The sequence below is a fragment of the Tachysurus vachellii genome, chromosome 13, assembly GCF_030014155.1.
Source record: "Tachysurus vachellii isolate PV-2020 chromosome 13, HZAU_Pvac_v1, whole genome shotgun sequence".
In the NCBI taxonomy this organism is placed as follows: domain Eukaryota; kingdom Metazoa; phylum Chordata; class Actinopteri; order Siluriformes; family Bagridae; genus Tachysurus; species Tachysurus vachellii.
In genome coordinates, this window is record NC_083472.1 from 2,798,753 (window position 1) to 2,815,000 (window position 16,248).

The 16,248-nt window shown below is 42.8% G+C and overlaps 1 protein-coding gene across 1 annotated transcript in view; it reads right to left on the reverse strand.

The window, feature by feature from the left end:
- Nucleotides 1–202: 202 nt before the first annotated feature.
- kdm7ab (lysine (K)-specific demethylase 7Ab) overlaps nt 203–16,248 on the reverse strand; it is a 33,522-nt gene continuing 17,476 nt past the window's right edge. The window contains exons 8-20 of the mRNA XM_060885089.1: nt 13,541–13,628; nt 12,985–13,091; nt 11,731–11,822; nt 11,449–11,535; nt 9,669–9,911; nt 9,450–9,568; nt 7,480–7,658; nt 7,277–7,374; nt 6,623–6,801; nt 6,150–6,292; nt 4,890–4,957; nt 4,528–4,804; nt 203–4,034 (exon numbers count right to left, since the gene is read on the reverse strand). Of these exons, the coding sequence (XP_060741072.1) occupies nt 3,946–4,034; nt 4,528–4,804; nt 4,890–4,957; nt 6,150–6,292; nt 6,623–6,801; nt 7,277–7,374; nt 7,480–7,658; nt 9,450–9,568; nt 9,669–9,911; nt 11,449–11,535; nt 11,731–11,822; nt 12,985–13,091; nt 13,541–13,628 (1,769 nt within the window). The 3' untranslated portion in view covers nt 203–3,945. The remainder of the gene's footprint in view (nt 4,035–4,527; nt 4,805–4,889; nt 4,958–6,149; nt 6,293–6,622; nt 6,802–7,276; nt 7,375–7,479; nt 7,659–9,449; nt 9,569–9,668; nt 9,912–11,448; nt 11,536–11,730; nt 11,823–12,984; nt 13,092–13,540; nt 13,629–16,248) is intronic.

Below are 16,248 nucleotides of genomic sequence, written 5' to 3' on the forward strand. Positions count from 1 at the left end.
TCTCGTCTCGTCTCGTGACCTTAGATCGCACTTTATGTTGCTAGGACTAACTTACTTTCAGTCCTTAGCTCTGTGTTGTTCTATGTAGCACCATCACGGTCCTGGAGGAACATTGTCTCATTACACTGTGTACTGCCTCAGCTATAAGTGGTGAAAATGACAACATAAGATTCTTGACTTGACACAAACACACACACACGTGTTCACTCATAAATCTTTTAATATATACAGGCCACATTGTACGACTGAAACATCTTGAAAACTCCAACGCGACTTCTTACAGTGTGACAAACGATTCGACAAATAAAAATTAAATTAAAAAAAAATAATAATAATTTTCGGTATCAAAACTAATGAAGGAACCAACAAACCTTTTATTCGGTGTAAAACTGAGTAGAACAAAAGGATATTGAAAAATAAACGAGAACGATGAATAAATACTGTACAAGCAAAAGTACTGCATGATGATGATGATGATACGGACGTGACAGGAAGTATGTGAAGAGGAAGGTGGACATGTGTAGTGCGTGGTAGCTTGTTAGAGGAAACGATTCGAACTTCATGCATACCGTCAAACAAATCATCATCCCAACAGTACAGGAAACACACACACTTTGGCTGGAGTACTGATCGGACAAATTAGCACCGTAATAAATAAAGGATTGTTGATGAGCATGCTCGATGACTTGAGAGACTCCGTCCTGGAGGGAATCGTGGCGTCGTTTTCGAGATCTCGCCTCCGAGATCCGACCGGTTTGTGCTATAAAATCTCAAAAGCTGCGCTGTTTAAAAACAGTCACATAAGCCCTGAGCCTGGAAGCTTGTCTTATTGCCTGGAGAAGAAGTGTTTTGGTTTTTTTTTTTTTCCCCTGATGAATACTGATCAAACGAAGACGGTTGAATTGGAGGACGGTTCGTGTTGAACGCAGAGAGAAGACACGCTGCCTCGAGTCTCTGAGACAGTGTCGGGGCAGAGCGGAGCTTTACCGCAGAAATGGACTCGGTGACCTTATTTGGCATTCGAGAAAAAGGGGCCTTGAGCTTTAACCTGACAATTACCCGAGTTTGTTCAGATTGTACGGAAACACACACACACACACGTCACGCAATCTTTCAAACAAAATCCACACGTTGTTGGTCGCAGTGTTGTTTTTTTTTTCTCCTCGCACAAATTCAGACGTAGAAAAATAAATACTCTCGATTCTGCGTAAAAAGATGAGGAGCCAAATTCAACTCGATGTCAAAAGCGTCAAAAATCCCCCTGAATTTCTACACCAATAAAAAAAAAGCTATTCTTTTTTTTTTTTTTTTTTTTTTTATAATATTCAGCACCGGTTCAGACTCTGTTGACTGGAGAGGCAACAAAGCTCTGACTGTAGAGAGCGGAGAAAACGAGACGGACGCAAAGGTTAAAACGGCGAGCGTTGTGAAGGAGCTTTAATAACCGGAGCTGAATCACACCACCCGGCGGTCGTCATAACCACACGGAACATACGCTTGGGTGCCAAAACTTCTAACAGGAAACTATAATTAGAGAACAGTATCATGAAATGGCACTTTTATTCAGAGTCTTATTCAGAGATATTTGCTGATTTGTTGTAGTAAATCACATCCCCCTGATTTCAGACCACCACCTCGTGGTCTTCACCTCGTGGTCTTCACTTTTTTCTTCCTTCAAATTTTGTAAGACAGTGTTTTAGGGCCACTGTTGAAATAAGAAAATATGATAGTTTGATGATAAAATTCGGAACCAAGCTGGAATATAAGGAAGACGAAAAAAAGTCACAATATTTTGAGCATAGTTATAATATTACAAGAGCCGTATATAAAGCCGTAATACATTTCAAGAGTAAATGTTGGAATGTTTTGAGAATCGTGACATTTTAGGAATAAAGTCGTAATACTGAGACTGAATGCTGCGATGAAAACAAAGCAATGTGCTTCAAAAATAAAGAACACCACCAGATTATTATTATTATTATTATTATTATTAGCCACAACTGAACATAGAGAAAGCTTTATTCTCTAAATATTTGTCTTAAAGCATTGTGACGTTCCTTTGTTTCATGTTGTTGCGTCATTGCGTTGCGCAAGTGCCTCTGAATCACCATGGTAACCAATTCTGTGTCCTAACAGTGACCTCTGAGTTACACCATCGTAAAGAACGAGGAACGTATTTCTCTGCGGAAGTTTGCCAGCTGAAGCGTAATTATTGGCACCCCTGCGTATGCCGTGCCGCGTCCTGAACTAGAAGTCTGCCACGCGAGCAGACGGGATCGACGCTCCCCGAAACGTAACATCTACAGACGTTTTATTTATAGAGAACGTTCTCTTTTGCGCAGGTCTAGGCTAATTTCTGTTCTGAAGCTTACAGTCTGAAGAGAAATTTGATGAAGCTGTAGATCATGAGACGTTATAGCCATGACGACATCCGCCTCGTTTCTTCTTCTGTAGAAAACCCGAACGGCGTTTCACATCGGAATAAAACGATCGTTCACGCAATAATAAATACACCATTTAACAAGCAATAGGAAAAGTCAAACAAAGTGGTAAGTCAAACAAATCCAAACGAACAAACGGAAGAAACAAATTGTACAAATTGTAATAAATTAGGTGGGAAATCTCTTAAAGGTGCCCTTCCACACAAAACCGTTTTTACTTGTATTTTTTGATATGTGTTAGGTCCATATGTGTTTGTGTTGTGTAGTGAATGTGAAAACGAACTTCTACCTCCCCGGTCAGTTCTAGCCACTTAAAAGAAATAAGGGGAGAAATCAGGTCAGTTGGAAAAGCTGCACAGTGTGACGTAGTAATGATTGAGCTCATTACTATTCATGAGCTCTCCCACTTGAGACCGCGCCCCCAGAATTCGTGTAGCTCAGTGAGTTTCCTATACAGAAAGGATGGCTGAACGTCAACGGGCTCGTGAAGAAGCCGTTCTGCCGCAATTCAAGGTGATTGTAAACAAATTTCCTCTAGCCTAGGCTACTTATTGTGTGGGTGAATGAATAGTCATGCGCTCATATCCTAGCGGTTAGCCAATCAGAGCCAAGCAGCATAGCTCATTTGAATATTCATGAGAACTGGCGCAAATCGAGCTGAGTCTTCCTGCAGGCTTTCTATACCACACTAGAATGGCTTGAAACAAGGCATTTTTTCCACAAACAAATGTTACAGAGTCCATGGTAAACTTCAGACATAATTAAACTTAAGAAATACGTGTGGCAGGGCACCTTCAAATGTCCCCGTAATCACCTGCCGAAACTTGTTTCCTGTGATTTTATCTCCAGCCGCCACGAGGGGGCGCTAGAAAACTTATTACTGACTACTTATGGAATCTGTAGGTGTAAAAAAGTCTTCAGAAAAATACCTTTTCCTTTTATAAAATTAAAAAAAAAAAAAAAAAAAAAAAAAAAAAATCAAAACAAATACATGAGAACCTGATTGGCTGATTGAAGCCGCCTTGGCATCCCTGCTCGGAGAGGAGCTGAAGAGGTCAGGGTGGTCTGAACAGGGAAGATTTTAGAAGCCGAGGAGACGGAGGAAAGAAGTCGTCGAGGGTCGAGTCTCAGACCTCCCTGACGCAAGTCAAGCACCATATTAGAAAATCGGTTCATCGCACTCACGCCATCGCCCGAGAGGTCGGAGAGGAACCTTAACGGGACGTTTCTCATCGTCGACACGACCTCGGCTCCGGTTCTGGGAGCGCGCCGTGTCTTTGGACCGTGATGTGAAATGCTTCATGTGATACGTTTATGTAAAATGTAAAGCTGAAACAAAGTCCATCAGCCGTCATCAGACTTCCGACATGTTCAGTGTTTAAAAACTGTGCTCTTGAAATACCCTGTTTATCCTCACAACACACGGGTCTGCGACGTAAAAACCTCCGTATCTCTCTCTCTCTCTCTCTCTCTCTCTCTCTCTCTCTCTCCGTCTCTCTCGCCGCTACACGAAGAACGTTTTATGTCTGTTGAGCTTGAGAATTTTTCCCAGTCTCTGTTTGGCCGTGGCCATGCCTTTCTTGGGCCGTTTCCCTGAGAAAGACAAGGAAAAAAAAACAAAAAAAAACAAAACAGCATTTCATATTAATTAAAACAACAAACTGTTTTGAATCAAGAGGATGTAAAAAATAAATAAACAAAATAAATAAATAAAGCTGACCGACACCCAAATAACCCAAAAAGTATTTTTAATCATTTACATTAACAAAAAAAGAATTTTTTTTAACATTAATTATAAATATGAATACATTTTATTTCAATTCAATTTACAAAAACGTACGATATTATATAAAAACTGATTGTATACAATATTAAAAAATGCTATTAAAATAATAAAATATATTAAGAGATAATTATGACAAAACACAAAAAGAGACAATAAAATACAGTAATTTATAATTAATTAATTTATAATTAAAATGAATAATAAAAAAACAAATAAAGCTACATTTAATTTCATTTTTACACTAGATCTAATACTAACGAGCATAAAATGTGTACGTATGTCTTAAAGAGAAATGGCTACCTTTGGTGGCCTGGTTGCTGATGGGTGGGGGGTTTGTAGCAGGTCTTTTGGTTGGGTGCAGGATCGGGGAAAGTGGCGTCTCGCCGTACTGATAGCGCGACTCGGGGCTTTCCTCACCCTGAGGTGAGTGTGTGTGGCTGCCCCAGGCCTCGCTGCTGCTGCTGCTGCTGCTGTTCCCACTGCCCTGACTGTCCATGAAGCGCTGTTTGACCTGTAACCTCTGGTTCCGCTCGGTCTGGTTCTCCCTGCCGTGGTGCTCCGGCGCCTGCCGCTCGTCCTGCTCGGACATGAAGGCGTACATCATGAGTCAGAAGATCAGGAGTGAACACCTGTAGTGTTGACGTGTGGGAGTACGAGGTTACCTGGCTGCTGATTGTGGAGTTGCTGTCTGAATCAGGGTTCTCCTCTCCGGACGCAGCTTCCTTTCCGGCTGTGGAAACAAACACTACGCTCAACATATCCATCATCGCAGTACGTCAACGTGCTACGTACGTCTTAAAGCGGACCGACAGAATCGTTATATACTTAAGAAGCATCCTTGGCCGTGTGTCCGGGGTGGGAGGAGCGTACTCTCTCTACACCTGTCAATCACACCAAACCCTAGCCAATCAACAATGAACATTAACACTGTCTCAAAGCAGCTTTACAGAAAGTTGTATTGATCTCTAACATTTATCCCCGATGTTCAAGCCTGAAGTGACGACGGTGGGGAAAAAACTCCCTGAGATGAAATGGGGAAGAGGAACCTTGAGAGGAACCAGACTCAGAAGTGAACTTCATCTTCATTTGAGTGACACTGGACAGGAAATAATAATAATAATAAGCAAATGTAAATAATGTCCTTTCTACAGCACTGTGTAGTCGAGTGGGATTGTGTAACCGAGAGCTCCTGAGGAACTAAACAGGTCAGCGTCATTTCTGAGGTCATTACAGACAACACTAATTCCTTCCTGTCGAAGTCCTGAGCACAAAGCTGACCAACGGGAATCAGATTTATTGAGAAGTACAGAGAAAGTATCGGTATCGAAAATCCAGAAGCGATGGTTTTTGTCCTGAATGTTTCAGACGGCTGCTTTATTATATATTTATTATATATTTATTTATGAAGTACGCAAGGTGTTCGACCGCTAAATCCGCAGCCGATCGTGCGCTCGATATCTAATAACATTATCTTTATCGTGCACACACATACACACACACACACACACACACACACACACGGCCGTTTTTCCACAACTGAGCAACAACTCAATGATACACTGAAGTGCTAGACGCCCTCTTTAGCATACACGGCCTAACGGACGCCCACGATTGGCTAGTGTGTCTATGATTGACATGGAACAGAACCTATGCCCCTCCCACACATACAGAGAACATGGCCATGTTTACTCTCTCGTCTCCTAGCTACAGGTAGCTGTGGCATTGATATTGCAATTGTTACATTATTAGTGGGAGGGGCATAAGTTCTATTCCATGTCAATCATAGAGACACTAGCCAATCGTGGGCCTCCGTTAGGTCGTGTACCCTGAAGAGGCCGGATGGCGTGTGTGTGTGTGTGCGTGCGTGCATATATGTGTGTGTGTTTGTGCGCATGTGTGTATGATGACGTATAAAGCCTTACTGTATTCAGGGGACGGATGACTGGACCACCAGGACTCCTGTGAGCTGGCGCCCTCCTCTGATGGGTAAGGGTACAGCAGCCCTGCCATACACAGCATGCCCTGGATAGCGTCCTCCTCTGCGCTTGGTGAGGTAGAAGGGTCTCTGTAGACACACACAAACACACACACGATTTTATTCATTGTGCTACATGATTAGATAGCTCCATTAAAATGAGCTAAAGTGTTCCTAATAAAGTGGCCAATTTAAGGCTATTAATAATCATATGTGATTTAGAGGAGGTTGATTTCAGTTGTAGGGACATTAAACACAAGATTGTGTCTGTAACCTTTGAGCTCAGTCGTCGTGTGCACAAGCTACAGGGTGATATTTAAAACAACAACACAACAGGAAACGGCGAGATGTTAAAGAAGCTGTTTCCGCTTGAGCTGTGCAAGAAACAAAACAAAACAAAGACAGGAAACCAGCTCTGACCTTTGCCAGGGTTTGTTGTGGTGTCCGAGGGGCTGGTGTAGGTGGGTGGGATCTGCTGCGCTGCTGGAGTTGTACTTGTGTGTTGTGCTCTGGGGTGAAACCATCTTTCTTACCACTTCCTGCTCTTCTTCCTCGTCGCTTGACGAGCTCTCAGAGTGTTCTCCTGATGGCAGCTCCTTCTGCTCACACACGCACACAAAAACACCACACACACACATTCACACAAGTACACACATTCACACAAAAAACACCCCACACACACAAACACAAAAAACACCACACATTCACACAAGTACACACACACAAAACACCACACACACACACAAACACCACACACACAGAGAAAAAACACATTCACACAAAAAACACCACACACACACATTCACACAAGTACACACACACAGAAACACAAATACACACACAAAAACACCACACACACACACCAATGCATACAAACACACACACAGAAAAACACACAAATTGACACACACAAACACCACACACACACACACACACGCACACACAAGTACACACAAGTACACACAGGTAAATATAAAGGACTATAGATTTCACTCATTGTTTATAGCTACAGTAATGTAAGTGATAACAGGAAGTGAGTATGTGTGTGTATAGCAGAGCACTTTTTAACCGCACCTGTGTAGTGTAGCGTTGCTCTGACTCGGAGTCTGACGAGGCGTCGGTGTGTCCTGCGTCACCGTTCCTTAGATCTGAGCTCTCACTCTGACACGGCTCTAAAAACACGGGACAGAAAACACACCTCGTCGTTGCTGTTGGACTGTCACTCGCTGACTCTCACTTATTTTTCTCTTCATATCCACTGCAAATACACGTCTCACCTCTAAGAGGGCTGGGCTTCCTGTGACCTGCTATGCAGCTCTGCTTCTCCTTCATCACCACCTCCATCTCCTCTTCCTCCTCTTTCACTACAGCCTTCATCTTTAATGTGTACCTCTTCTGATCATCCGGTTCCTCTTTGGCAGCCAGGTTCTTTTTCCATACGTGCCACCTGTTGTCTCTGCGTGCACACACACACACACACACACACACACACGGCCGTTTTTCCACAACTGAGGAACAACTCAATGATACACTGAAGTGCTAGCCACCCTCTTTAGCATACACGGCCTAACGGACGCCCACGATTATCTAGTGTGTCTATGATTGACATGGAACAGAACCTATGCCCCTCCCACACATACAGAGAACATGGCCATGTTTACTCTCTCGTCTCCTAGCTACAGGTAGCTGTGGCATTGATATTGCAATTGTTACATTATTAGTGGGAGGGGCATACGTTCTATTCCGTGTCAGTCATAGAGACACTAGCCAATCGTGGGCCTCCATTAGGTCGTGTACTCTGAAGAGGCCGGATGGCACGTGTGTGTGTGTGTGCGCGTGCATATATGTGTGTGTGTTTGTGCGCATGTGTGTGTGCGCGTGTGTATGTGTGCGTATATATGTGTGTATATGTGTGCGTGTGTATGTGTGCATGTGTGTATGTGTGCATGTGTGTGTATGTGTGCATGTGTGTGTATGTGTGCATGTGTGTGTATGTGTGCATGTGTGTGTATGTGTGCATGTGTGTGTATGTGTGCATGTGTGTGTGCGCGCGCGTGTGTATGTGTGTGTGCGTATATGTGTGTGTGTGCGTGTGTATCTACAGTATGTGTGTGTGTGCGTATATGTGTGTATATGTGTGCAAGTGTGTGTGTGTATGTGTGCATGTGTGTGCATGTGTATATATGTGTGTGTGTGCATGTGTGTGTATGTGTACATGTGTGTATGTGCGCGTGTGTGTATGTGTGCACATGTATGTGTGTGTACGTGTGCACATTTGTGTGTGTATGTGTGCGTGTGTATGTGTGTACGTGCGTATATATGTATGTGTGCGCGTGTGTATGTGTGCGCGTGCGTATATGTGTGTATATGTGTGCATGTATGTGTATACGTGTGCGTGTATGTGTATACGTGTGCGTGTGTGTGTATGTGTGCGTGTGTGTGTGTATGTGTGCGTGTGTGTGTGTATGTGTGCGTGTGTGTGTATGTGTGCGTGTGTGTGTATGTGTGCATGTGTGTATATATGTGTGCGTGTGTGTATATATGTGTGCGTGTGTGTATATACGTGTGCGTGTGTGTATATACGTGTGCGTGTGTGTATATACGTGTGCATGTGTGTATATATGTGTGCGTGTGTGTATATACGTGTGCATGTGTGTATATACGTGTGCGTGTGTGTGTATGTGTGGTTGTGTGTGTATGTGTGCGTGTGTGTGTATGTGTGCATGTGTGCGTGTATGTGTGTGTATATGTGTGCGTGTGTGTATGTGTGCGCGTGTGTATGTGTGCGTATATATGTGTGCGTGTGCGTATATATGTGTGCGTATATATATATATATATATGTGTGCGTGTGTATGTGTGCGTGTGTGTATGTGTGCATGTGTGTGCGTGTCTGCATGTGTGTGTATGTGTGCATGTGTGTGTGTATGTGTGCGTGTGTGTATGTGTGCGTGTGTGTATGTGTGTGCGTGTGTGTGCGTGTGTATGTGTGCGTGTGTGTATGCGTGTTTGTATGTGTGTGCGTGTAGGTGTGTGTATATGTGTGCGTGTGTATATGTGTGCATGTGTGTGTACGTGTGTATGTGTGCATGTGTATATGTGTGCTTGTGTATATGTGTGCGTGTGTGTATGTGTGCGTGTGTGTATGTGTGCGTGTGTGTATGTGTGTGTGTATGTGGCAGAGGATTTGTATTTTTAACTTAGGACTTGTATCCGAGGAGAAACAACAGGAAGTGAAGTCTCCCTCACCTGATAATGCGGCCATTGTACATCACCAGACGCATTTGGTTGACCAGCTTGCTCTCAGCAGCTGCTGCGGAGGCTGTGGACACCTTGTTGAACTTGACCTTCAGGCTGACGGAGGCATCCTGAACAGGAGACACAACAGCGGATCATTAGACAGATGAAACCTTTCGAATTCCTTCTGTGCGTTAGTGTAGATTTGGAGGATTTCTTTTTATGACGTACTTCCTCAAAGGGCCTCATCTCCAGCCTCTTCAGGACCTCCTGAGTGTGCTGCTCAAAGATGTCCAGGTTAGATGGAGCTTTGGGCACGTGAGAGTGATGGTGGTGGTGCTGAGGGTGATGCCGAAGCCGTCTGGCGTTCTTGCGCTTCTGGGACATTCTCTCGTGAGACAACCTGGTGGTAGGACACGCTAAACTTCCCTGAGATTTCATAGGCTTGTTCCCACCGTTTCCGTTCTGATCGTCCTACAGAAGAGAAAATACAGAAGATTTCAGCCTTCTGTCATATAAATTAGTCGAAGATCTTTAGCAAGATCGTCGTCCTGACGATCAGATCGACGCTAGCTTTTCCCAAAGGGTTAAATAATAGTGTATAAAGATGAAAAGAAGAACGTCTAAATTTAAAAAGGTTTTTATATAAAGTCTCTATTTGCTTAAAATGGATTTCTGGCTTTTAGGATACATTTATTAACTTAAAGCAACTGCTTCTTGTGACAATTTTTGTGTACGTGTGTGTGCGTGTGTGTATGTATGTGTTTGTGTGTGTGTATATGTGTGTGTGTGTGCGCATGCGAATGTGTGTATGTATGTGTGCATGTGTATGTGTGTGCGTGTGTATATGTGTGTATATATGTGTGTGTGTGTTCATGTGTATATATGTGTGTGTGTGTTCATGTGCATGTGTGTGTGTTCATGTGTATGTGTGTGTGTGTATGTGTGTGTATGTGTGTGTGTGTGCGCGCGCGAATGTGTGTATGTGTGCGTGTGTATGTGTGTGTATGCGCGTGCGAATGTGTGTATGTATGTGTGCGTGTGTATGTATGTGCGTGTGTATATATGAGTGAGTGTATGTGTGTATATGTGTGTGTGTATGTGTGTTCATGTGTGTGTGTATGTGTGTTCATGTGTATGTGTGTGTATGTATGTGTGTGCGTGTATGTGTGTGTATGTGTGTGTGTGTGCACGTGCGAATGTGTGTATGTGTGCGTGTGTATGTGTGTATGCGCGTGTGTATGTGTGTGTGTATTTTATAATTTCTTTTATCACTAAAAAACAATTATAACATGTAAATTTAATGAATAATATTTTTTTTTAAATGAGCTGTTCTCGGTTTATAGAATGAATACGAATACATTGAATAAAAATAAATGAATAAAAAAAAAAGGATAATTTTTACATTCAAAAAAAATTCTAATAGTAAAAATATATATATATAAAAAATAGTAAATATAAATACAATGTAGAGTAAAGAAACACACACTGTCCACTTTAATAGGAACACATACACCTGCTCGTACAGGCGGTTTTTCCAACCAGCCAGTTGTGTTGCATCAGAACAACACGTACAGATTCAGACATGTATACAGATTCAGGACGAGAGCTTCGGTGAACATCACAGAATGAAGAAAAAGTCTGATCTCTGGCTGTTGGTGCCAGATATCTGGGGTTTTCACACACAGCTCTAGTCTCTAGAGTTGACACAGAATTGTTCTTAAAAAAAAAACAAAAAAAAAACAGCAGCATTTTGAGGCTGAAAAATCTGAACTGAAGGTCTTGACCTGCATCTGTATGGATTTACAGACTGTGCTTCTGCCACATGATTGGCTGATTAGACGAGTACGTCAAAGTGCAGGTGTTCCTGATAAAGTGGATTTGTTCTAAAGATTTGTTCTGAATTTTGATTCCAGCCGATTCGGTCCTGAAACTGAAGTGTGTGTGTTGGACAGAGGAGCAGCTGCAGAACAGGAAGTGCACTGATGACAAAGGAGCATTTTCTACTTACCTCTAAGTGACGTATTTCCTTGGAGAGCTCCTTAATGAGATGGTTGGGTCTGATATGATCGGGGACTTCGCTGGCAGGCTCTGTGACCTGGAGTGGAAGAGCAGAAAAGGAGGAGGACAATGATGGGTTTCTTTGGTAAGGTCTGAGACCCGCTGCCCCTCGTCTCCGGGTGCAGGTTACGTTACCGAGATAATCACAGAGCTTGCGGTTCGAACGGGCCAAACGTCTGACGTGCGTTAGTTTGAGGTCGTCGGTGATGATACGTTATTAGTGATGTCTTACCTCTCTCCTCAGCCAGGTCTTCAGTGCGCTAATTAAAGCTTTTACTCCTTTAGTCAAGTAATTAGGAGGCAGACAGTTATCTTCTCGCAGCTCTGAGGAAGAAAAAACAACAATATGAATTGGACACAAGTGCTTTAAAGTTTGCTCGCGGTCCACTCCTGTTTAGCTTGGGGTAGGGCCGGGCGATACGGCTGAAAACCGTATCGCGATATCAGCGTTTCGTATCGGTCGCTATCGATAATCATTGATAGTTTTTATGACCCATTTAAAATAAGGACCAGGAGAAGAATATATTAGATTTAAACCTTTTTATTTTAAACTTAAACCTTCCTCTGATCGTAATCCCCTCAGTTATTAAGGACAGAAACGTCAACAAGCAGGAAAACTCTAATAATTATAATGTAAACATAAGTCTGAAGTCACAATGAACACTTAACAATTATCTCTTAACGTTTAAGGTGCAAAATGAAAGAAAATGTAAGAAATGCTTCATAAAGTGTAATAAAATAGTGCAAAGTGTTAAATATAAACATCGAGAAACCTGAGAATTTGTTCAAAGTTTAGTGCTAAGAAGTTCACTAGCTGTTCACCTTCTGGTGAATAAAGTGTGTAAAATATGTGCAGTGTTTTGTAAACATAAATAAAACTGAGGTAGACTGAGATACATCTGTAATATAAAACACAAACCTGATGCACTACAATAACATTGTTTGAAATATAAAACCTGCAGAAATATGAAAAAGTAGCTGACTTTTCCTCTTTTATTTACAATTTCTTCGCTCGCTGCGGCTCATTTTCTGCTCATCAGTCGCCGGTTACTGAAGAGGAATCCAGCAGACCGGCGCGAGACAACGATATGGCGCAAACGAACATGATACTGTTACATGATTGGCTGTTAGCGTGTCACTCCCTACGTTGCTAGGTTACCAGAGAGCGAGTGCCTTTGTTAATGCAACCAATCTTGCTTCGCAACCACTGTTTTCTTCCTACGACGAATAAAAGAAAATATCGAACACATTTTTTATTGATATCGATCACGTGTCTATCGCGATACATATCGTTATCGTTTTATCGCCCAGCCCTAGCTTGTGGTTAAATCACCTACAACAAAGTGTGTCATGAGGTTGGTTAACAAATCTGTTTTTATTTTTTTACTCTCAGAAATCAACCACGTGAAGCCCGATTTAGTTCAATCAGAATCTCACAAAAGAAAATCAGATCTCCACAAAAGAGTTAAGACAAAAAGTTTCTCACCTCTGAGGGTCTCAAGGAGGTTCTTGGCCACATACCAGCATATAGCTTCAAAATAAGGAAACTTAAAGAGGTCTGGAGTCTTTAGTCGCCTCTCCATCTCATAACACCTGATAGAAACACACACACACACACACACACACACACACACACACGTACATTACAATCAGCTTCACGTTTCCACTTGATGCTGAAGCGAAGCTGTGGGGATTAGAGTCAAGAGCGTTAGTGAGATCAGACTCTGATGTTCAGGATGTTTAGGAGACTCCAGTTCCAGATCATCCTGAAGGTGTTCAATGGGGACGAGTCAGAGTCACTTGAGTTCTTCTAGTCTGACATTAATCTGCACACCGTGTCTTCATGGAGCTCAGGGGCTTGGTCATAACCTCACCAGGGTTTGACTCCGACCTCAGGTTTAAAACAAACAACCAACCGAACAATTCCACAGGTTCAGGAGAAATGCAGGATATCACCATGACTACACACACCGTCAGTTAGCGCTTCCTTACATTTCAAATCGAAAGCTGTTTAAAAAGAGTTTACACATGAACCTTCTCACCTGAGCTGCATGCCGATGTTAAGGTTATGAAGAAAGTTCCCTCCGAATGCCATGCAGTCCTCCGAGGTCAGAACCGCATGGATCCATCCTGGTGACAGAGACGGAAAACATCAGCGAGCGAATGATATTTGCGTGCACGCACACACACACACGCACTCCCTCACACACGCACTCCCTCACACACGCACTCCCTCACACACGCACTCCCTCACACACGCACTCCCTCACACACGCACTCCCTCACACACGCACTCCCTCACACACGCACTCCCTCACACACGCACTCCCTCACACACGCACTCCCTCACACACGCACTCCCTCACACACACACTTTCCTGAAGAAACCGCAGGTGTCCCTACTTTTCCAGCTGTCAGTCATTAATATCCTGCAAGGAGCCAAAACGAAATCCATCCCTTTTTGAGTTGATGGATATTCTAACAATAATAATACAGAAATAGACACATAGAGCAGTGTGTGTGCTCTTTTTGTGTGTGTGTGCTCTGCATGTGTGTGCGAGTGCTGTGTGTGTGTGCGCTGTGTGTGTGATGAAGAAGAAAATGTCATTATCTTTATTATTTAAAATGTCCTTTCTGTCTCTCCCTCCCTCTCTGTCTCTCTCGCTCCCTCTCTCTCCCTCGCTCCCTCTCTCTCCCTCTCCCTCGCTCCCTCTCTCCCGGTCTCCCTCTCCCCTTGCGTTTTGGAGGTGGTGCTTGCTGACTCCCACGGTGTTACAGACCCCAAGAGAAAAGCCCTCTGGAGCTTCCTGTGGAGGCCACAAAGGGCAGCTGCTTGACTTTAAGTATAAAAGCAGAGCTTTCTCTCACCTCCGCAGCCGAGCTTTAAACACTACAGTGTTAAACACTACTACTACACTACACGAGAAAGTCCAAAACAAAACTGTCACGCTTTATCACTGACTTTTGGTAGACGACCTTTCTATGGCTCATCCTCCACCCATCATCCTCCACCCTGACCCAGGGCCTGTGGTGTTCTACACAGACCTGATGTCACAGTCAGTCAGCAGTAAACACACTTTCCCCAGGGACTGGATTTCACTCCATTTTCACTAATAAGATGAGATGAACAACACGGTTGCTTATCGTACGCATCATCTCTTATTGTTAATCACACTGACATCATGTATGTAGCCTGTAGCCTTTTCCCATTAATATTTTGGTTTATCTTGAGTAGATTCACTACATGTCATCAGTTAAATTTACTCCAGCTCCAGCCTGCAACACTCCAAAAATAGTGCAAACTTCAGGGGGGTTAATCCTTAACTACATGTGATGTGTATTAAGTGTGTTTATGAAGTATTAATTGTGTGTTTACTGTGTACCAAGTGTGTAGTAAGTGTGTGTTCTGTGTACCAAGTGTGTGTACTAAGTATTAATTGTGTGTTTACTGTGTACCAAGTGTGTGTACTAAGTATTAATTGTGTGTTTACTGTGTACCAAGTGTGTAGTAAGTGTGTGTTCTGTGTACCAAGTGTGTGTGCTAAGTATTAATTGTGTGTTTACTGTGTACCAAGTGTGTAGTAAGTGTGTGTTCTGTGTACCAAGTGTGTGTGCTAAGTATTAATTGTGTGTTTACTGTGTACCAAGTGTGTGTGCTAAGTATTAATTGTGTGTTTACTGTGTACCAAGTGTGTAGTAAGTGTGTGTTCTGTGTACCAAGTGTGTGTGCTAAGTATTAATTGTGTGTTTACTGTGTACCAAGTGTGTAGTAAGTGTGTGTTCTGTGTACCAAGTGTGTGTGCTAAGTATTAATTGTGTGTTTACTGTGTACCAAGTGTGTGTGCTAAGTATTAATTGTGTGTTTACTGTGTACCAAGTGTGTAGTAAGTGTGTGTTCTGTGTACCAAGTGTGTGTGCTAAGTATTAATTGTGTGTTTACTGTGTACCAAGTGTGTAGCAAGTGTGTGTTCTGTGTACCAAGTGTGTGTGCTAAGTATTAATTGTGTGTTTACTGTGTACCAAGTGTGTAGTAAGTGTGTGTTCTGTGTACCAAGTGTGTGTACTAAGTATTAATTGTGTGTTTACTGTATACCAAGTGTGTAGTAAGTGTGTGTTCTGTGTACCAAGTGTGTGTGCTAAGTATTAATTGTGTGTTTACTGTGTACCAAGTGTGTGTGCTAAGTATTAATTGTGTGTTTACTGTGTACCAAGTGTGTAGTAAGTGTGTGTTCTGTGTACCAAGTGTGTGTACTAAGTATTAATTGTGTGTTTACTGTGTACCAAGTGTGTAGTAAGTGTGTGTTCTGTGTACCAAGTGTGTGTACTAAGTATTAATTGTGTGTTTACTGTGTACCAAGTGTGTAGTAAGTGTGTGTTCTGTGTACCAAGTGTGTACACTAAGTATTAATTGTGTGTTTACTGTGTACCAAGTGTGTAGTAAGTGTGTGTTCTGTGTACCAAGTGTGTGTACTAAGTATTAATTGTGTGTGTACTGTGTACCAAGTGTGTAGTAAGTGTGTGTTCTGTGTACCAAGTGTGTGTACTAAGTATTAATTGTGTGTGTACTGCGTACCAAGAGTGTGTGTACCGCGTACCACGTGTGTGTACCACGTGTGTGTACCGCGTGTGTCTACTACGTACCACGTGTGTGTACCACGTGTGTCTACTACGTACCACGTGTGTGTGCCACGTGTGCGTACCGCGTGCCACGTGTGCGTACCGCGTGCCACGTGTGTGTACTGTCAGGTGA